This window comes from Ambystoma mexicanum, chromosome 9 (genome assembly GCF_040938575.1).
Source record: "Ambystoma mexicanum isolate Mex_15411 chromosome 9, UKY_AmexF1_1, whole genome shotgun sequence".
Lineage (NCBI taxonomy): Eukaryota > Metazoa > Chordata > Amphibia > Caudata > Ambystomatidae > Ambystoma > Ambystoma mexicanum.
In genome coordinates, this window is record NC_090931.1 from 39,128,161 (window position 1) to 39,150,909 (window position 22,749).

General features: G+C 47.4%; 1 protein-coding gene across 7 annotated transcripts in view; it reads left to right on the forward strand.

Annotated features, from left to right (window-relative positions):
- IGSF9B (immunoglobulin superfamily member 9B) overlaps positions 1–22,749 on the forward strand; it is a 1,213,970-nt gene that overhangs the window by 1,018,851 nt on the left and 172,370 nt on the right. The window contains exon 19 of one of the 7 annotated variants that reach the window (XM_069614122.1): positions 21,376–21,421. The exons of the other annotated variants lie outside the window; for them this stretch is intronic. Coding sequence (XP_069470223.1) covers positions 21,376–21,421 — 46 coding nt within the window. The remainder of the gene's footprint in view (positions 1–21,375; positions 21,422–22,749) is intronic. 7 annotated transcript variants of the gene reach the window in all.

The window sequence follows — 22,749 nt, forward strand, 5'->3', positions numbered from 1 at the left end:
ACTATACAGCCACTACCGTGGCCATGTAATATATATTTCTGAGGCTTGTGGATCTGCTTAGATCACATGCTATGCATAGGCCGACATCTAGTGGTAGTCGCGGAGTATTACATTATTTGTTTTGAAAACTCAAAGGGACGTCGATTGGATGTGTTAATAATGCTATCCCTAGTGTGAAGTGCACTTTACCCATAGTCGTTCATGCGCTGAGATTCTGCAGTTTGTTTTTTTCTGCCATCGTGGCTAACACCTTTCATTAAACAAAGTTTAATTTTAGACTTTCTTTCTATCCTTCCAACAACCACCCGTTGTCTGCTGCAGGACCAACTGCTTTGACCGCCTTCAACGACAGCTCCATCGTCGACAACGCTCAACTGTCTTGATGAACAAAGACTGCAGCCTACACGGGCCTTGGCCCTCCACTGTAGGGAGAGTTTGTACCCTTTTAGAGAATGCCTCTTCTGTTGTACCAAACGCAGGAGCCACCCACCCCATGCAGGCTGAGGCTTCCATAGACGTGGCAGTGGAATCCAGTGAGGGCAGCATGTACATCCTTAGTGATTCCGAAGGTGGTCGGGGTTCGATGGAATCCCATGTGCAGGCCCCGTCTCCAATAAGCAGGCCAGAGCATTACCCGGAAGCTGAGGCACACAAAATTTCCACCACACTAAGCACACGCCCCTGTGGCCGATCATCAACCGCGTAGTCGTCCTTGGAGAGCCACGCGATGTTAAAGGAGAGGTCCTCTAAGTCATCCCTGTTCTCTGGGCCATAGAACTCACGTTTGCTGCATGCCTGGCCTCCGAAACATGTGCCGAAAGCTGTTTCAGACACCACGCCTAAAAAAGCCCTATTTTCACGTGCCGAAGGGCATGCATCGAAAGGCTCTTTGGCGTACACCGCCTCCACGTAAAATATGAGGGAACTTATGAAAAAACACGTCCCGGTCACCCTTTTAAAGTAAAAAATGTTGAAAACCGTAGAATCTTCGATGCCTCTACCATCCCAGCCCTCTACCTCCCAGGATAGTGGCCTTTCTCCCTCTGGGGACACCCTTTCAGAGGTCATGTATCACAAGGAACAGCCACCATTACAACATATCCCTACCCTCTCAGTATTTCCCAGATCATCTGAGTGGACCCCAGAGAGTTTCGATAGGATCATGAGGAGAATGTCCTGCTTTGTGAACTTCATGGATAAGCACCTAGAATCTTCAGGGCCCTACACAGAAGAGAGTGGCCACGGATGAACCATCAGCTAAAAAGCCATGTCTGATCATTTCACAGTCCAGTACTTCCACCCAGACCCAGGCCACCTCTCAGTACCATGATCAAGACCTCTACATTATAGATCCCTCAGGGTCTTAGGACCCTGGATCTCAGGGAGATCAAGGGGACCAGCATGGGCAGGACCAATATTATGATGATGAGGACATCTATGACATCCAGTCACCAGACCATCAAGACAAGCCAGTGACTGACTCACCAGTCGACAGTGAGCTCCAATATAATGAGCTACTTCTCATGGCCGCCAAACATTTCACAATAGACACCCAGGAGGCCCAAGTTGACAAGGATTTTGGGGAGGACATTCTGGGTGACAAGAAATCCGCCACACAATGTATCCTCCTCTTGCAATCCATCCAAAGGCGCATCCAACCTCTCTTCTTACACCAAACCTCACAAGGGCAGTAAACCCTTGCATCGAGACGTTATTCAGGCCAGCCCCTACAGGCCCTCTGTACATCAGGGGTCCCCTTAAACCCGATTCCTTGTTTGTCACCACCACAAGGAAAAGGGCAGGCACCCCCCTGGTCTCTGTGGAGTCCCCACGAGATAAAGAAGGCAAACAAATCTACACTATCGGCATAAAGGTGGCTTCCTCAGCTGCCTACCAGACTAGAATAGCCAACAACACCACCCTCCAGGCTAGCTATGGTGGTCATAAGTGGAACGAGCTACAACAACTGATTGAAGCAGTCCCAGAGCCCCTGAAGTCACAACTTCTAAAAAACTGTGTCACAAGACAAGCAGGTGTCTGCATCTTAGAAAACAACCTAGATGCCGAGGACAATGCAGGCTGTATCATAGCAGAGGGCACATTAATCAACCATGCCTGGCTGAGACAGTCAGGGTTCAAACTAGGGACTCGGGCCACCTTGCTCAACATGCCCACTGAACCTAATGCCCTGTTCAGTAAGGCAATTGAAGGCACCCTAAAAAGTGCCAAAGAGGAATATGACACCCTCAAATCTCTGGGACAAGTATCCAACACGCCTTTTGTCCAAATGGGGTCTTTTAACACAAGAAGGTTCCATGGGCAGGGCCCACAATGCTCCTCTGGTTACGGTAATGGTAGCCAATCGACCATTGTGGGTCACCTCACAGGGACAGTACTCCTCCAATTTTCAAAGAGGCTACAAAAGGTCAAAGAGCAGAGTTAGAGCCTCCTCAGCCAGAGGCTCCTCTCCACCCAAACAATGAAGCCTGCTCCAGGTCCCCTCCCATGTCACTTCAGTAGGTGATCGCATCTCACAATTCACCCTCGCATGGGAGGCGATCACGTCAGGCAAGTGGGTGTTATCCACCGTGGCAGGCGGATACTGTATAGAACTTCTACAAAGGCCATCCAACCACTGCCACGACATAGAAGAATGACACTGGAGGAAAGGCGCATATTACTGGAGGAAGTGAAAGCCCTGCTGGAGAAAGACGCCATAGAGACATCCCAGCAGACCAGGTAAGCAAGGGTATTTATTCAACGTACTTCCTTGTGCCAAAGAAAGACCTAACCTGCACCCAGCGAACAATATATGTAAAGCCTCAAAAATGTGCATAACAATGCTTCAGGAAGTAATTCCTCTTTTAAAATAGGGGGATTTCATGGCAACATTGGACATGAAAGATGCATACTTTCATATTTAAATGTTCCCAGCGCATAGGAAATATCTTTGTTTCCAGATAGCGGGCGAACACTACCAATTCAAGGTGCTCCCCTTCAGCATATCCTCAGCCCCAAGGGTATTCACGAAGGTACTAGCAGTGGTAGCGGCGCACCTACGCAGAGACTCAATCCCAGTGTACCCTTATATAGATGACTGGCTAATAACAGGAGAGTCGCCTCAAATTAGCAAATACAACGCCCAAAGAAAAATCAACCTTCTGTTCCTACTGGGATTCTCCATCAACGAGAAGAAATCAATCTCGTTCCCAGTCAAATAAAGCAATTCCTGGGAGCAATCATGAAACCAAAAGAGGAACTTGTCTTCCCCTCAAACGAGCGAGTACAAAAAATTATGTTGCAAGTACCTCCCTACGTAGCCGGTCACCAGATAACTGTACTTAAGGCAATGCGCCTGCTTGGGATGATGGCCTCATGCATACACCTAGTTCCACACGCGTGTCTCCGTATGCGCTCAATGCAGGACTGGTTAGCAAAACAATGGTCTCAGACAAGCGGTCAAAGGGACAATCTAGTGGTTGGTTCGCTAACCTTAGTACAGGCTCTTCGCTGGTGGTCCAGGTACAACCTGCTAAAAGGTAAACCCTTTTGCAATCCACCAGTCAAAGTGATACTAATTACAGACGCCTCACTCTCCGGATGGGGAGCCCATTTCCTTCCACACACCGCTCACGGTCAGTGGACACGCACCGGAACCCAAAACCACATCAGTCTTCTAGAACTTCTGGCATTTCTCAAGGCTCTGCATGCTTTTCAGCAACATCTAATAGGTCAGTGCAAGTACTCAAAGACGGTGTCCAGTTATATTTTCGAAAAAATATTTTCTACATACAAAAGTTTCGAATACATTTTTTTTCATGTTACAGGTTTTATTTTAGTTTCGTATAGAAAAAAAAGTTTGTTTTAAAAAGAAAACGGGCGGGTGGGGGAGAACACCCCCATTAAAATTTTTCTTTTTTAAAAAATGCCTTAGAAACTTTTATTTTTCGATGCTTTTGTGTCGAAACTTTTGTATGTAGAAACTTTAACTGTCGGAAAAAATCACTATAAACCCTCACAGACAGCACCACTGCCATGTTTTACCTAAACAAGCAGGAAGGCACACACTCTCAAAATATGTCCAGGCTATCCCAAAAGATTTGGAAGTGGGCACTCAATTGGAACATGTTCTTAGTCTCCCAACACGTTCCAGGGGAACTCAATGCTCTAGCATACACACTAAGCAGAAACCCTCTACCAGAGGAACACAAGTGGCAAATCAACAGAAATATTCTTGACAAAATCTTCTCCCAGTGGGGTTATCCACCCTTAGACTTGTTTGCCACAAGCCAAAACGCACAATGCCCCGTCTTCGCACCCAGTTTTCACGAACCAGGATCCCAGGGGAACGCCCTGTGGATGAGTTGGTTAGGGAAATTTGCTTCATTTTTCCACCAACACCACTCCTGAGCAGGATAGTACACAAGATGCACCAGGAACAAGTCACTCTAATCCTCATCGTTCTAATGTGGGTAAGGCAACCTTGGTTTCCACATCTTCTCAAACTGGCGATGTGCAAACCAATCAAACTTCCATGCCCCTCCAACATGCTGTCCCAACACCAGGGGACATCCCTCCATCCAGATCCTGTCTATGAACTTGGTAGCCTGGATCCTGAAGTCATAGAGTTTGGGCACTTAAACCTTCCTCAAAGGTGTATGGACATCCTAAAAGAAGCACGAATACCCAACAAAGGACACTGTTACTTCAACAAGTGGAAGAGGTTTGTGGTATGGTGCAGATCACAATCCTTAAATCCAATTGAATGTTCATCATCCAACATTCTACACTACATGCTCTATCTACTAGACTCTGTCCTAGTATTCAACTCCATCAAGGGTCACCTAGTGGTGTCCACATACACCACTTTTCAGAACAAGGTGTATTGGTGGAAAGTACCTGTTATCAAGGCTTTCATGGAGGGAGTGAAGAGATTATACTCTCCCATTTCTAACCCTCCACCAGGTTGGGACCTTGATGTTGTGCTCTCAAAGCTCATGGGCCGGCCCTTTGAGCCTATGCACAAGGCCAGCCTAAAACACTTAACATACAAAACAGCCTTTCTGGTAGCGATCACCTCGATAAGATGAGTCAGTGAGCTACAAGTATTATCTGCAAGAAAGACCCTTTCTTTGTAATCCACAAGGACAAGGTGGTCTTTTGAATATCTTAGGTTTTCAGCTAAATTCATTTTCAAGTTCAATGTCAGCCAACCCATTGAACTACCTACCTTTTCCCAAGATCCATCTAACTCAGCTGAAAGAAGCCTCCATACATTAGATATAAGGAGGACAGTCTTGTACTACGCAAACAAAACAAAACTTCTAAGAAAAACAGATCAGCTCTTTGTTTCCATAGCACCTGTTAAAAAGCCCATCTCCAGATGGAAAGTCAGATGCATACAGCTGTGCTTTTCACTATCCAAGAAGACCCTGCCTTTCACTCCTAGAGCTCACTCAACCAGAAGTACAGGAGCTACTCTAGCATTTATTGCCAACGTCCCCCTAGAAGCTATTTGCAAAGCAGCTACTTGGAGGACCATTCATACATTTACTCAGCATTGCTGCATTGCCACACATTCTAAAGCAGATTCACAGGTGTTACAAGCGGTGCTAAAACATCTATTTGCCGCTGTACCTTCTCTCAACCCACCACCTTCTCCAGATACTGCTTGCAAATCTATGCATGGCATGTGAGCTAAGCAGATCCAAAAGCATCCATTACTCACCGTAATCACATTTCTGATGGTTACATCTGCTTAGATTTGCATGCGCCCACCCTTTCTCCCCTCCTGGAGTCGAAGGTACATGGATGTTTCTTGCTCTATTGCTATTTTCTGCTTTATTAAATCCATACTGCGCTACACTTCATGCAACCTCATGTCAGAAACAAAACAATCTGCGGGACCTTAACGCGTGACGGACCCTGGGTACAGTAGAAATCACACCAGGGATAGTATTACTAACATGCCCAGTTGACGTCCCTTTTCGAGTTTCGAAAACACATACTTTGCGACTACCAGTAGATGTTGGCCTATGCATTGCATGTGAATCTAAGCAGATGCAAGCATCAGAAATATCTTCACGGTGAGTAATGTATGCCATATCTTAGTATGTAATGCATGTACACTGTATCCATTTCAATATATAATGTATTCATCTCAGAATACTGTATATACAGCTAAGCATACAATGTATGTACCTCACCGTACAGTGCATATGTATACATACTTCAATATTTCATTGATGAATTTCACTGAACAGTATATACCTCTCACTGTACAATGTAGGTACCTTAACACGTAGTCTATTTCAATATGTAGTGCAAGTATCTCAATATACAGTATATACCTCTCAGAATAGAATTTATGTATCTTAGTGTACAGTGTGTAGATTTCAGTATCTAATGTATGCATCTCAATATAGGATATATACATCTCAGTATGTAATGTATACATTTCAGTGTTGAATATATACATTTATGAATCTTGAATTAAGTCCCAAACTGTTCCCAATATCCAACACGCTGGTCCCTCTTGTGGCAGAAACTATATTCTGCTTTAGCCATGTAGCTCAGACAAAGAACCACACTACCCACGTCCTGTAGCTTTGACAAAGCAATGCTGAGCAGGGGTTCACACTACCCAAGTCCTGTAGCTCAGACACAGCACTGCTGAGCAGGGGCTTACACTACCCAAGTCCTGTAGCTCAGACACAGCACTGCTGAGCAGGGGCTTACACAGCCCAGGTCCCGTAGCTCTGACACAGCACTGCTGAGCAGGGGCTTACAGTGCCCAGGTCCTGTAGCTCAGACACAGCAATGCTGAGGAGGGGTTCACACTACCCAAGTCCTGTAGCTCAGACACAGCACTGCTGAGCAGGGGCTTACACTGCCCACGTCCCGTAGCTCTGACACAGCACTGCTGAGCAGGGGCTTACAGTGCCTAGGTCCTGTAGCTCTGACACAGCATAGCTGTGCAAGGGTTCACACTACCCAAGTCCTGTAGCTCTGAAACAGAACAGCTGAGCAAGGGTTCACACTACCCAAGTCCTGTAGCTCTGACACAGCACAGCTGAGCAAGGGTTCACACTACCCAAGTCCTGTAGCTCTAACACAGCACTGCTGAGCAGGGGTTCACACTACCCAAGTCATGTAGCTCTAACACAGCACTGCTGAGCAGGGGCTTACACAGCCCAGGTCCCGTAGCTCTGACACAGCACTGCTGAGCAGGGGCTTACAGTGCCCAGGTCCTGTAGCTCAGACACAGCAATGCTGAGGAGGGGTTCACACTACCCAAGTCCTGTAGCTCAGACACAGCACTGCTGAGCAGGGGCTTACACTGCCCACGTCCCGTAGCTCTGACACAGCACTGCTGAGCAGGGGCTTACAGTGCCTAGGTCCTGTAGCTCTGACACAGCATAGCTGTGCAAGGGTTCACACTACCCAAGTCCTGTAGCTCTGAAACAGAACAGCTGAGCAAGGGTTCACACTACCCAAGTCCTGTAGCTCTGACACAGCACAGCTGAGCAAGGGTTCACACTACCCAAGTCCTGTAGCTCTAACACAGCACTGCTGAGCAGGGGTTCACACTACCCAAGTCATGTAGCTCTAACACAGCACTGCTGAGCAGGGGCTTACACAGCCCAGGTCCCGTAGCTCTGACACAGCACTGCTGAGCAGGGGCTTACAGTGCCCAGGTCCTGTAGCTCAGACACAGCAATGCTGAGGAGGGGTTCACACTACCCAAGTCCTGTAGCTCAGACACAGCACTGCTGAGCAGGGGCTTACACTGCCCACGTCCCGTAGCTCTGACACAGCACTGCTGAGCAGGGGCTTACAGTGCCTAGGTCCTGTAGCTCTGACACAGCATAGCTGTGCAAGGGTTCACACTACCCAAGTCCTGTAGCTCTGAAACAGAACAGCTGAGCAAGGGTTCACACTACCCAAGTCCTGTAGCTCTGACACAGCACAGCTGAGCAAGGGTTCACACTACCCAAGTCCTGTAGCTCTAACACAGCACTGCTGAGCAGGGGTTCACACTACCCAAGTCATGTAGCTCTAACACAGCACTGCTGAGCAGGGGTTCACACTACCAAAGTCCTGTACCTTTGACGCAGCACTGCTGAGCAAGGGTTCACACTACCCAAGTCCAGTAGATCAGACACAGCACTGCTGAGCAGGGGTTCACACTACCCAAGTCATGTGGCTCTGACACAGCACTGCTGAGTAGGGGTTCACACTATCCAAGTCCTGTAGCTCAGACATGGCACTGCTGAGCAAGGGTTCACACTACCCAAGTCCAGTAGCTCAGACACAGCACTGCTGAGCACATTTTCACACTACCCAAGTCATGTAGGCCAGACACAGCACTGCTGAGCAGGGGTTTACACTGCCCAGGTCCTGTAGCTCTGACACAGCACAGCTGAGCAAGGGTTCACACTACCCAAGTCCTGTAGCTCTAACACAGCACTGCTGAGCAGGGGTTCACACTACCCAAGTCATGTAGCTCTAACACAGCCCTGCTGAGCAGGGGTTCACACTATCCAAGTCCTGTAGCTCAGACACGGCACTGCTGAGCAAGGGTTCACACTACCCAAGTCCGGTAGCTCAGACACAGCACTGCTGAGCACATTTTCACACTACCCAAGTCATATAGCTCAGACACAGCACTGCTGAGTAGGGGCTTAAACTACCCATGTCCTGTAGCTCTGACACAGCAATGCTGAGCACGGGCTCACAGTGCCCAGGTCTTGTAGCTCTGACACAGCAATGCTGAGCAGGGGTTCACACTACCCAAGTCCTGTAGCTCTGACACAGCATAGCTGTGCAAGGGTTCACACTATCCAAGTCCTGTAGCTCTGACACAGCACAGCTGAGCAGGGGTTCACACTACCCAGGTCATGCCCAAGTCCCATAGCTCTGACACAGCAATGCTGAGCATGGGCTTACACTGCCCAGGTCCTGTAGCTCTGACACAGCACAGCTGAGCAGGGGCTCACACTACCCAGGTCATGTAGCTCTAACACTGCAATGCTGAGCGAGAGATCACACTACCCAGGTCACGTAGCTCTGGCACAGCTTTGCTGAGCAGGGGTTCACACTACCTAAGTCATGTAGCTCTGACACAGAACAGCTGAGCAAGGGTTCACACTACCCAAGTCCTGTAGCTCTGACACAGCACAGCTGAGCAGGGGTTCATACTACCCAGGTCATGCCCAGGTCCCGTAGCTCTGACACAGCACAGCTAAGCAGGGGCTCACACTTCCTCAGGTCATTTAGCTCTAACACTGCAATGCTGAGCGAGAGTTCACACTACCCAGGTGCTGTAGTTCTGACACAGCTTTGCGGGGCAGGGGTTCACACTACTCAAGTCCTGTAGCTCTGACATAACAATGCTGAGCAGGGGTTCACACTACCCAAGTCCTGTAGCTCTGACACAGCACTGCTGAGCAGGGGCTTACACTGCCCAGGTCCTGCAGCTCTGACACAGCAATTCTGAGCAGGGGTTCACACTACCCAAGTCTTGTAGCTCAGACACAGCACTGCTGAGCAAGGGTTCACACTACCCAAGTCCAGTAGCTCAGATACAGCACTGCTGAGCACATTTTCACACTACCCAAGTCATGTAGCTCAGACACAGCACTGCTGAGTAGGGGCTTAAACTACCCATGTCCTGTAGCTCTGACACAGCAATGCTGAGCAGGGGCTCACAGTGCCCAGGTCTTGTAGCTCTGACACAGCATTGCTGAGCAGGGGTTCCCACTATCCAAGTCCTGTAGCTCTGACACAGCACAGCTGAGCAGGGGTTCACACTACCCAGGTCATGCCCAAGTCCCATAGCTCTGACACAGCAATGCTAAGCATGGGCTTACACTGCCCAGGTCCTGTAGCTCTGACACAGCACAGCTGAGCAGGGGCTCACACTACCCAGGTCATGTAGCTCTAACACTGCAATGCTGAGCGAGAGTTCACACTACCGAGGTCATGTAGCTCTGACACAGCTTTGCTGAGCAGGGGTTCACACGACCTAAGTCATGTAGCTCTGACACAGAACAGCTGAGCAAGGGTTCACACTACCCAAGTCCTAAAGCTCTGACACAGCACTGCTGAGCAGGGTTCACACTACCCAGGTCATGCCCAAGTCCCGTAGCTCTGACACAGCAATGCTGAGCATGGGTTTACACTGCCCAGGTCCTGTAGCTGTGACACAGCACAGCTGAGCAGGGGCTCACACTACCCAGGTCATGTAGCTCTAACACTGCAATGCTGAGCGAGAGTTCACACTACCCAGGTGCTGTAGTTCTGACACAGCTTTGCTGGGCAGGGGTTCACACTACCCAAGTCCTGTAGCTCTGACATAGCAATGCTGAGCAGGTGTTCACACTACCCAAGTCCTGTAGCTCTGACACAGCACTGCTGAGCAGGGGTTCACACTACCCAAGTCTTGTAGCTCTGACACAGCACTGCTGAGCAGGGTTCACACTACCCAAGTCATGCCCAAGTCCCCTAGCTCTGACACAGCAGTGCTGAGCATGGGCTTACACTGCCCAGGTCCTGTAGCTCTGACACAGCAATGCTGAGCAGGGGTTCACACTACCCAAGTCCTGTAGCTCTGACACAGCAATGCTGAGTAGGGGTTCACACGACCCACGTCCTGTAGCTCTGACACAGCACTGCTGAGCAGAGGTTCACACTACCCAAGTCGTGTAGCTCTGACACAGCACTGCTGAGCAGGGTTCACACTACCCAAGTCATGCCCAAGTCCCGTAGCTCTGACACAGCAATGCTGAGCATGGGCTTACACTGCCCAAGTCCTGTAGCTCCGACACAGCACTGCAGAGGTGGGGTTGAAACACTACCGAAATCTTGTATATTTGACACAACACTGGTGAGCAGGGGTTCACACTACCCACATCCTATAGCTCTGGCACAGCAGTGCGGAGGTGCGAGTAAAGTAGTATGATTGCTGCAACAGTTACCAGGTACGACTCAAAACAACTTTACTTTGGCACAGCACTGACATTACCCTGTTGAAGTGCTGTAGCACTGGCAAGGCAGTAAGACAAAGCCTGCACTGATGGCCTCTTATGGATATCAAGAGCACAGCTGAGAGGAGGTTTCCCTTTCACTGATGAGTGTAGCACTGACATGGCACTAATGAATTAGGTAAGACACCTCTGGCTCTGCTGAGTGGGTGTTTACACTGGTGAATCCTCTAGCAACTGCCTAGGCACTGCTTAGAGAACATGTCCAATGCTGAGTCCCTGTCGCTGGCAGTGCCCTGTGCACATACCATTTTCACTCTTATTACATTTTTGTCCATATTGCTCGCCCTTCTTCCCAGTTTATTTGGAAGCGTGGTCCCTTTGGCCGGCCAGAACAGAAAAACTGCAGCAAAGTGATGTGGAATTTGGAACCGTGAAGCACTAACGCTCCATTACGTCCACCATGTAACTGGCTGCAGAGGCGTCACCAGCTCCTGTAAGGTTTGGCTCAGGGAACTGGTGTCCTCCTTATACAGTGTATTTTATTTCCAATCTTTTCATGCATTGTGAATAATTGTTGCCATATTTCCAGAGAACGAGTTGAGCCTCCACTCCTTGATAATAATACTCTGCTTGAATTCTTGGTACTCTAGGCGCTAGGTTATGCTCACGAGGCAATGTCTGGACCCAACATTCAGATTATTTAGGTGACCCGGAAGGACTGAACCAGAAAACAATGCATAAATAAGTGCATGCGCTTCTGTCATTAGCTTCCGTAGGAGAGCATCAACCCTGGGACTGCATCATGTTGCAAAGTCCAATGTTTCAGTCTAGAGGATGGCACTGGAGGAGCCAGGGGGGCTGGCAACACCCCCACTTTGTGAGAAGGTAAGAAGTGGATCTGAAAGTTCCCCAGTCCAACTGTAGTCTACTCTGCATAAGTGGCTCTTTACCTAGAGTGGTGTCCCCGAAGATTCATGGGAATACCCCAATGGTAGTCAGAAGGTCGCTAACGCCCACGTTGAGAGGTGTGCTGCTTATAATATAAGTACAGCCTTCTTTAGCAGAACCTGTTAAATACACTTTTCAAAATGGGAGTCTTGGCTTTGGGAAAGAGAAGAATACTTTGATCAATGCCAGGACACCCCTTCTGCATCTCCTCACAGGATCATAGTGACCAGTCCTTACGGGCAGGACGATGCTGACTTAAAGACCACGCTTATACAAAGACTTTGTATGTTCAGCCTCCCCACGCATCTGCCACCGGCCCTGCCTGGCTAGGATTTGCGAAAAGCACTTTTGTGCAAGGAAGCTGACACCACATTCACAACACTGAATCAGGAGTGTGAGCGTAGATTGAGCAGATTCATCCAATATGCCACGTGTATACCTTGGACTGTGGACCTGTGTGGCCACACGCACAGAAATCAAAACACAGCTGGGGTTCTAGTAGTCGGCAGTGGGTCACCCAATCACAAAGCTTGCATGATACAAAACCCCTACAAAGGGGGGGGGTTAAGATAACGGTAAGCTGGTGGTGGAGAGAAACGTTAAGAGAGGAAGAGAACCACTGGGGACAACAAGGAGATGTGAGAATAAGTTGAGAGTAGACGCAGAGAGCAGTGAATCATGAAGGAGGGAAAAGAGAAGATCAGATACCGGGAATGGAAGACAGCTAAGGAGAAGGAGCTGCCCAAGGCAAGGTAATAAGTTAATGGGATGGTTGAAACCCAAGTGCTTGTAGAAACTCGCAGGGTGTTCAGTCAGCACCAACAGGCTTAAACCTGATAAACCTATGACCCAGCACGACCGTTGCTAATATCCGACGGAGGCTGATTCCTGGTCCACGTTTAGGTGGCCCAGAGCATCTGCTATGGTGGTGCCAATTTCACACCGAGAGAACAGAGACATACTGAAAACGTCTAACAGAGCCAAGCATCCATCCACAGAAGCCAAGAAATAAGTGCTGAGGCATTTAAACCCCAACATACTGAGTGACTTTTTGACTGCCAGTGGTGACGACCAAGGGGGAAGAGTGAAGGACTCATGGACTATGGTCTTCTAGAATGCCTCATTGACTTACTTTGAGGTCCAACCACGTCACTTCAGTGCAACCTAGTCCCTTGGCATTTCTATTGGTTAATAACCTTAAGACCTTGATTTTGAGTTGCCTTTTGATCCCATGGCTGTGACAGTCCACAAACAATGGCATGCCAGAACTCTCATTTGTCCAACATTGGCTTCAACATTGTCTCTTGTAAATCTGTTTCGGCTATCAATATCTTATTTCAGCAAGGTCAATAATTTTTTCCCTTTGCAGAACAAATCCATCCTATCTCTTTGATGTCTTGCTTCATTTTGAACATCTCATCCCATCTCTGTGATGGCTTGCTTCATCTTGAACTTCCCATCTTATCCATTTGATGGCTTGCTTCATCTTGAACATCTCATCTTTTAAACCTTGACAACCAGGAACTCACAATGGCACAAAAATGTAGCAGTCTATAAGGCAAAGAACTTTCCTGTTCTTCTTTTAAGTCTTGAGTAGGTGAAATGAGCTAAGTGGGTCGAGGCCCAGAAAGCCTCAACAGAACCCTGATATCAGAAAAGAACTCAGGAGGAACTCCTGGTGCCAAGTCCGAAAAAGGGGAAAAAACCCTGTGCAGGTCTTCATGCTTCCCGGGGTGAGCAGGACCGCAGGAATGTGAGGCTTGTATGTCCTTGATGTACTGTGTCCAGGTGATGGATTCCACTGACGCTGAATCTGAGACTTGATAGACAAAAGACCAGCGACATTGAAAGAAATCAGCAAAGGCTGAGAGTGAAATGTAGCGGGAGCCTAAAGGTGAGAAGGCGGCCGCCGAAGCTGCGGGAGCCTTGAGCTCAATTGACGGCTGACGGAGACTGCAGAGATGAAAGGGAGAGAGAGCGTTTGCCGAGCTGCGGAAGACGCAAGGAGAGGAGCTGCGGTCAGAGGCTGCAGAAGCCGTAAAGACAGAATGCGGCAGCCAGAGGCTGCAGGGGAAGCAAGCAAAAGAAAGAGGAGCGCAGGGAGAAAACCAGGAGTGAAGGGGGGCCACTTGGAAACCCCCGGGACGGCAGCAGAGGGAAGCTAGAGAGCGTAGGGGAACCAGTGGAGAGAAATTTCAGGAGCGGAAAACTCGCAGAATGCAGAGGGTACTACCATCAGTGCTTAGTAAAAAGAAACAAAGCAGCGCACAGCTCTCACCTTCTTTCCTGCTTATGAACCTTTCCCATAGCTAGCGTCTCTTCCGGAGCAGGGCTCAGTGCTGCCATCACGTGGAACAACTAGAGAGTTCCCTTTGCTAAGCAAGTAAGGACCCATTCTCTGCCATCTTGGGAAGTTTAGAGCGTCATATGGATGTCTCTGATGCCAGGGTTGCCATAAGGACCATGAAGATAGCAAATTCCTAACAAAATGCTGCCCCCCCGACCCCAAAGGGGCAACGGTCCCGGTTTCCATGGATGTAAGCGATGGAATCTTTACAATAGGCGAGGAGCATGGGCTCCAGGCGCAGGTTCCCAAGTGCGCTCAGCTGGAGTGTAGCCTTTCCAGTCCAGTAAATACTGCAAGTGTCATCTGTGGTATCTGGAGTCGCAAATGACCCCGACTTCATATTCAGGGCATGTAGCGGTGTCAACTGGTGGTGGAATCCGAAGGTTTGCTCTGCTGAACCGGTCAGAAGGATATGGCTTCAGTTGTGATATGTGAAATACCGGATGAATTCGGGACCATGATAACGGCAATTGTAGCTTGTAGGCAACAAGACCCACTAACTTGCAAATTTTGAAAAGTCCAAAATAGTGTGGGGCTAGTTTGGTGTGAACCAAATGATTGAGTAGAAAGCGAGACGAGAGCCGAAGTTGATTGCCCAATTTTCAATTTGGAGACGGTAGTCAATGTTCATCCGCCATTCGTTTGCTGTAAGCTCTAGCTTCCTTTAATGATTGTAATGCGGTAGTATGTCCCTTGATGCTTAGGAGCTCATTAATGGAAGGGGCTTTGGTGACTGAGATGTCCACGAATGGTAAACAAACTGGATGAAATCCGTAGGTGCGTAGAAAGGGACTCATGCCCAAAGAGGAATGCATAGCCGGTCAGATAGCACAACGAGCTGAGCGCCCGTTTCTGACATCTGTGTGCAGCCTGCTGATGCAGGTTCGAATCCCGGCAGGGCCAACTCAACCTTTCATCCTTCCGAGGTCAATAAATTGAGTACCACACAATACCACGCTGTGGGATAATATCAACTGTTATCTCAGCGCTTAGATGCCTACGGGCTTGTAGCGCTATATAAAACTAGATATTATTATATATTATAGCGTTGTTGTAAGCATATTCAATGAAGGGGAGTAATTTCGCCCAGTTATCATAGGAAGATGAGGTGAAACGTCTTAGGTACTGTTCTAAGGATTGGGTTGACCTCTCTGTATGGCCATTAGCCTGCAGGTGGTACCCTGAAGTTAAAGCTCTTCATACTCTGAGTTTCTCACACAGTAGCCTCCAGAAGTTGGCGGTATATTGAGGTCCTCGATCAGAGAGGATTGTTTCCGATAAACCGTGGAAGCGAAAAATGGTGTTGAGGAATAGTTCTGCCATCCTTTGTGCCGAGGGGGCCTGAGGCAAGGCTTCAAAATGTGACATTTTTGTAAAAGAATCCACTGTGACCATGATAGAGGTCATGCCACTTGAGGGCGGCAATTCCAATATAAAATCCATACTGATGTGCTGCCATGGACAGGTGGTTGAAGGAGGGTGAGTCAGTTTACCCAGGGGAGATCTGCGAGGGGTTTTGCTATTTTTGACATATCATGCAGGAGGCCACGTAATCATGAATGTCTTTCCGTAGATTTGGCCACCAGAAATATCTGCTAATGTTTTCTGCTGTAACTCGACCTCCATGATGGCCAGCGGTCTTAGCGTTGTGACACATGAGCAGTACTTGTTTCTGAAGTGCTGGCATGGAAATGTAAAGGTGATTCTTATGAAACAATGTGCCCCGTTCTTGAGTTAATCCATGGTTCTTAGTGGCTGCGGATATATTGGGAAGTTGCAAATCAGTAGCAGCTCGAACTCGCTGGAGAAAACCAGAAATCGTGAAGAGGAAGGTGGCATTGGGGAGTAAAGGTTCATAAGTAAATTCCATATCTGGGGGAGAATTGTAGAGAGAAAGGGCATTGGCCATCTGATTATTGAGGCCCGGCAAATAGGTAAACAACAAATCATATTGTGAGAAAGTATAGGCCCATCGGGCTTGCCTGCTATTTTGACACTCTTGTTGTTGCAGGACCCTTAGATTATGAGGATCTGTTCTGATGGTTACTCAATGCTTAGCAGATCCACTCAGTGCAAGCCTTTTTGATTGCCAATAGCTCTTTTTCTAGGACAGTGTAATTCTGTTCCGAGATGGACAGGGTCTTTGACATATAGGCGATGGGATGTTCGCAATTGTCGTCGAAATGTTATTTCAGAACAGCTCCTCTAGCGGAATTTGAAGCATCGGTCTCCAAAATGAAAGATCTTTGTTGATCAGGCAGGTGTAGGATGGGGGCTTTGGTAATGAGCTCCTTGAGAAGCTGAAAGGTTCTTCTGGCTGAGTCGTTACAGAGAACCAGTTGACCCTTCTTAAAGAGAGAGGTTAACGGTAGGATTCTTGCTGAGAAATTCGCAATTAACTTCTGGAAAAAATTAGCGAAGCCTAAAAACCTTTGGATGTCCTTGACTGGTTCTTTCCAGTGTTGTATGGCTTGTACTTTGGCAGGGTCCATAGAAGCGCCTTCTTGAAACAATACGTAACCCAAATAGCCAATAGATTGTTGGTTTGAAAGAGCATTTTTCTAACTTAGCATACAAATGATTTTCCAGCATACGAGTGAGAACTTATGAAACGTGAATCCGATTTTCCTCCAAGGATTTAGAAAAATAATCAAGATGTCGTCCAGATAGACGGTAACGGAATTTAATATCAAGTCAGCTAAAAGATGATCCATAATTCCTTGGAAAGTAGCCGGAGCATTTGCCAATACAAATGGCATCACCCGATAATCACAGTGGCCGAATGGAGTACGGAAAGCCGTCTTGCATTCGTCGCCAGTACAAATACGAAGGAGATGGTACGCTCCTCTGAGATCAAGTTTAGAGAATAGGGAGGCCCCCCTAACTGCCTCCAGGATGTCTGGGATCAAGGGGAGATGATGTTTGTCCTTGATAGTGATCTGATTTAAACCCCAGTAGTCTATACAAGGCCTCAATTCTTTAGTCCCTTTTTTAGGTCTGAAAAACAAAGATGCTCAAGCTGGGGATTTGGATTCAGTGATTAAGCCGTTTTGTAGATTGGTTTGCAAACAGGTTCTGAGCGCATCCTTCTCTGGTTAAGAAAGGGTGTACATTCTGCTGAAAGGAACCTGCTTGTCGGGTAGGATATCAATAATACAGTCCTCCAGTCTGGGAGGAGGTAATTATTTGTATTCTTTTTCTGTAAAAACTTGATTGTATTTCTGGTATTCCTCTGGCAGAAGAGAGAGGTAAGACACAGTCTGCTTTGGAATCCAATTGCGCCCTATTGAAGGGAGCGTGTGAGACAGTGCTGATCCTAAGAATATGGTCCCGGCTGTCCAGTTGATGAAGGGAATGTAACGCCATGGTATCCCCTAGTATGATAGGGTAATGATCAGCCTTGATGATGTCAGAGGCTATCTTTTCCACTTGAGAAGATATTTCCACAGTTAAATCAGTCGTTCTCTCCAATATGGTTCCTGAGGATAGAGGAGTTCCATCCACTCCTTCTACTGATATTGGTATGGCAGTAGGCTCTCGTGAAATATGGTGATTGTTGGCCCAAGTATCATCAATAAAGTTCCCTGCCGCCCCACAGTCTATAAGGGCTGGGACACTGTAAAGAATGGAATCCCGAATGTGTAAGTCCACCTTGAGAACCATCATGATGGCCCCTTCTGGTATCTGTGTCTGGGTACAGGTAGTTTCTCCCTGATTCGTAGTTCCCATTAGGAACAGGGTTTTGTGTTTCCCGCCTGGTGAGGAGGAGCGATTGGACAATCCTTCAGAATGTGCTTGTCTGAGCCACAATACATGCATAGTCTCAAGGTCCTGCGTCTATTTCTTTCTTCAGGGGTTAATGGATCCGGAGCGGTACCTATTTGCATAGGTTCTTTGCTGGACGAAGGTCGGTTTGGCGAGTGGAAGGCCTTTGAAGAATGAAAGGGGCGATTCTTACGCCTTTCCGTCAATCTCTCCTGTAGACATAATTCCACCTGTAAGACAAGTGTAATCATCTCTTTCAAATGTGGGGTCTGGGAACCCTTGATATCTCATCATTGAGATCTTACAAGAGGCCCCTCTGGAAAAGTGTCATCAAGGCATCATCAGGCCAGGCTGTCTCAGCTGCCAATGATTTGAATTCCGTGAGGTAAGCCAATATAGGCAGGTTTCCTAGTTTGATCTGCAAGAGTTTCTCTTGCGCTGATATCGTGAGATCCTGCCGACTGAACATAGACTGGAGACTGTTGCGAAAGGCTGGATAGAGAGTTGACTTTGCTAAGCAAGTGAGGACCCATTCTCCGCCATCTTGGGACTCTTGGAAAGGTTAAAGCGCCATATGGCTGTCTCTGACGCCAATGTTGCCATAAGGACCATGAAGATAGCAAATTCCTAACACCATCTCTTTGATGGCTTGCTTCATCTTCAACATCCCATTCTATCTATTTGATGGATTGCCTCATCTTGAATATCCCATCTCTTTTATGGCTTGCTTCACCTTGAACATCCAATCTCTTTGACTTGCTTCATCTTCAACATCCCATCCTATCTATTTGATGGCTTGCTTCATTTTGAACATCCCATCCTATCTCTTTGGCTTGCTTCATCTTGAACATCCCCTGCTATCCATTTGATGGCTTGCTTCATCTTGAACATCCCATCTCTTTGATGACTTGCTTCATCTTGAACATCCCATCCTATCTCTTTGATGGCTTGCTTCTTCTTGAACATCCCATCTCTTTGATGACTTGCTTCATCTTGAACATCCCATCCTGTCTCTTTGATGGCTTGCTTCATCTTGAACACCCCATCCTGTCTCTTTGATGGCTTGCTTCATCTTGAACATCCCAAGCTATCTCTTTGATGGCTTGCTTGACTTGAACATCCCATCCTATCTCTTTGATGGCTTGCTTCATCTTGAACATCCCATCTCTTTGATTACTTGCCACATCTTGAACATCCCATCCTATCTCTTTGATGGCTTGCTTGATCTTGAACATCCCATCCTATCCATTTGATGACTTGCTTCAACTTGAACATCCCATACTATCTCCTTGATGGCTTGCCTGATCTTGAACATCCCATCCTGTCTCTATGATGGCTTGCTTCATCTTGAACATCCTATCTCTTTGATGGCTTGCTTCATCCTGAACATCCAACCCCTGTCAGAAGCCCTCCTCTGTGGGATTAAACTTAGTTTTAGATTCCTGAGTGATGAAGCCTTCCGAGCATATGGTTTTCTGCGACTTGGACCTCTTCTTCTTGAAGAAAGCCTTCCTTCTGGTGGTCACTGCTGCTAGCAGGGTGAGCGAGTTGCAGGCTGTATCCTGTAAGGAGCCCAATGCAATTTTTTATTTTAACAACCTGGTGATAGGGATAGTTCTGTCCTTCATTGCTAAAGTCCTCTTCTCTTTGAGTTTCATTTAGACTAGAATACTTACTTGTTTTTCAGCCTGGGCCACATGATCCGTAAGCAGAAAAGGGCCTGCACAATGCCGATGTGGCCAGGATATCAACGTTTTATTTGGACAGGAACTGACCTTTTGTCTGGTTGAATAATCTTTACTTACTGTGGTATTTCACCTGCAGTTAAGGTGGCAAATGCTGCACCTTATTTTATTGTGTTTACGGTCCCAACAAGCTGGGAAGCATGAGGCCTCTTCCTGCTGATGCAGGTACTCCTAGTGCACAGCTCTTCCTTCTTTATTACACCAGTGCTTGGGGAACTGCAGGTTGAGCCATTGGAGCTGGTTACATAGGCAAGCAAAGTACCAGGCTTGTAATGGAGGGTTCACGTAACGTGGATTCCAAATTCTTCTTCTTTGGTTTTGTGCAGCATCTTTCAGCAGTTTTCTGCCAAGAGCCTGTTTCCCATCAAGTGGAGGTAATCTTTGGTAGTTTAAGCTTCATTTGATCCTTCCAGAGCGTGTGAGCAAGCCCACAATATCTATTCTGAATGCTATTCCTCTGATATTGTGTTTCTTTGACAATTGAAGTGCAAATAAAGAGGGGTCGACCCTCCTCCCAGACATCCAGGGTGCCCCTCAGCCCTTTTGGGTCATCATGCTCTGTCTTTGGACACTGGGGAATACCACTTCTTCATATTGGCCTCCTGCTGGTGCCAACCTCTATTTTGTAACCATTCAGTAGGCTCTGATTAATCCCAAATCACCCTAACAGATGTGCCATATAATAGGACCATGCGTTCAAGAGAGAAGGTGTCTGGGAAGGTAACTCAGGCCTGATCTTTGAAGACTGGTTGACAGAAGCAGCCCTACAGATAAGGGGTGTATCAGCCACTTTTACTCCCTAAAAATAGGCAAATACTCCCAAAAAATAAAAATAGGCAGTAAAAATACTCACAACAAAATATGATAAACAGACACATATGGCTCTGTGCCCTTGCTTTCGCTCACACGGCTCCATGGGTATGTTTGGACCAGCAGTGCACGTAGTTCCACAGGAAGAAACTGCAATTATTACTGCCTGATCGGAAGAAGTAAACATGTATCTTGTAATGTGTATGAATAACTAGGTGCAAAGGAGTAATTATTACAAAAACATTTCCTTTTCCAAGTAAAAGCATATTTTTACTTGCTTATAAAATACCTCCATTGGGAATTGGACTTACATTGTTACTCATTAAGAAATCATTTGACTCCCAGCTTTAAATAATACATAGTAAAATACTCCCACTTCAAGATCTTATCTGGAGAGCAAAGCAGAAGATCTATTTTGATAATGTTCCTTCTGGGCTAGCCATTGGTTAAAGGTTACAGTATGCAGAGAGCCTGTCTTGGCGAGTGGCATATTCCTGTCTGTTGATGTGAAGAATGGACTTGTTGTGATGAGCAGGTGAGTCAAACTGCAAGCTCTTGGCCCAGTGGGTTCTTTATTGCCTTCACACAGTGCATTTCTCTCTGCTGTAACCCCTTCCCCAACCCTCTATCGTTCCACTTTGGTTCTTGCCTCCTCCCTGGACGACCTGGGAGGGGGTTTATCTCTGTCCCGTGTGTGAAGAGCTGCTGATGTGTCCTGCGGCTCCGCTCCTGGGCCCCGTCTGATAATCACTTTGTTTTTGATTGATCCCAGCTATCGGGGCAGTGTTGTCGAGACGAGCTCCTCCTCAGCTCAATAGGTAAGGGTGATCCATGTCCAAAAGGAAGGTGGGTGAGGGCGGGGGCAACACAGACGCTTGGTGGGTGTCATGGGAGGGGGCTTTCCACTTTCATCTCTTCCTTTAAAGGGGAATGCAGAATTAATGCAAAGGTTGAAATGTTGCAAGGCCGCCGCATGGGCTGCAGTGCCACTGGACTGCTTGGGTCTCCCACTGAACACATTTCTGACTCATTCTGGATCTGGTAATGCCTGTAATTAAATTTACAAACTATAGGGCAAAAAGCCTAGCAGGACTGCCGAGTAGATGCACTTGTCTATACAGTAAACCATATTGCTTGAAAACTGAATTGGCAACAGTGTTTTTTAGCACGATATTCCAGTACGTCAGCCATCTTGTCGGCACAATATTCCAGTACGTCAGCCATCTTGTCGGCACAATATTCCAGTATGTCGGCCATCTTGTCGGACAATATTCCAGTACGTCGGCCATCTTGTCGGCACGATATTCCAGTACGTCGGCCATCTTGTCGGCACAATATTCCAGTATGTCGGCCATCTTGTCGGCACAATATTCCAGTACGTCAGCCATCTTGTCGGCTCAGTTACCTGCAGTCTGGAACCGTTGCAGCTTTTTTTGCATTCAAATTAAAGCGGCATTGGCCGCCCTTGCTTGTCTTCAATTGTTTGATAGACAGACCCACCCTCTTGATGGTGCACTCTTTAAATTTGCGGGGTGAGTGCCAGGTGAACTTGAAGGGCACCCTCCTTCCTCTGAATGCCTGATTTCCCCCCACCCCTGAAGAGACTTTTTAAGGAAGCGATTGAGGGAAATCCTCCCATAAGGACTTTGCAGAGTGCATCTCCAGAGCAGGAGCAGAGGCAATAACCTAGCCGCCTGTCGTGGTAGCGCGATAAATCCCCATCCCAAGAAGCGAGCGGGCGCATAAATATATCCCCACAGGAATTTCTACATTATTGTAGGCCATAATATTGTCAAGCTGCAAATGGGGACTCGCATTTTATTTTAAGCCAACAGGCGTGTTAACTGCCGAGATTAAAATAAAGATTCTGATCAGACATATGCGATTTTCTTCAGGACATCACCACGGCTGGAAAAAAGAAGGCCCCAGGGATTGTGGTCTCCTCCCACCAATCTTCTACCGGATTGTCAAACATGTGCACTAATAAAACACATTAAAATGAGACTAAAGTAATGGATTGACCGTTTTACGCAGCCACTTTTCTGGCCAGCCGCTGCGAGATCCATCACTGCTGGCAAGGTCATGTCTGCTTATGCCAAAATGGCCGAAGTGGTGCTGCTATACAAGCCCCGGCTAAATTCCAAGA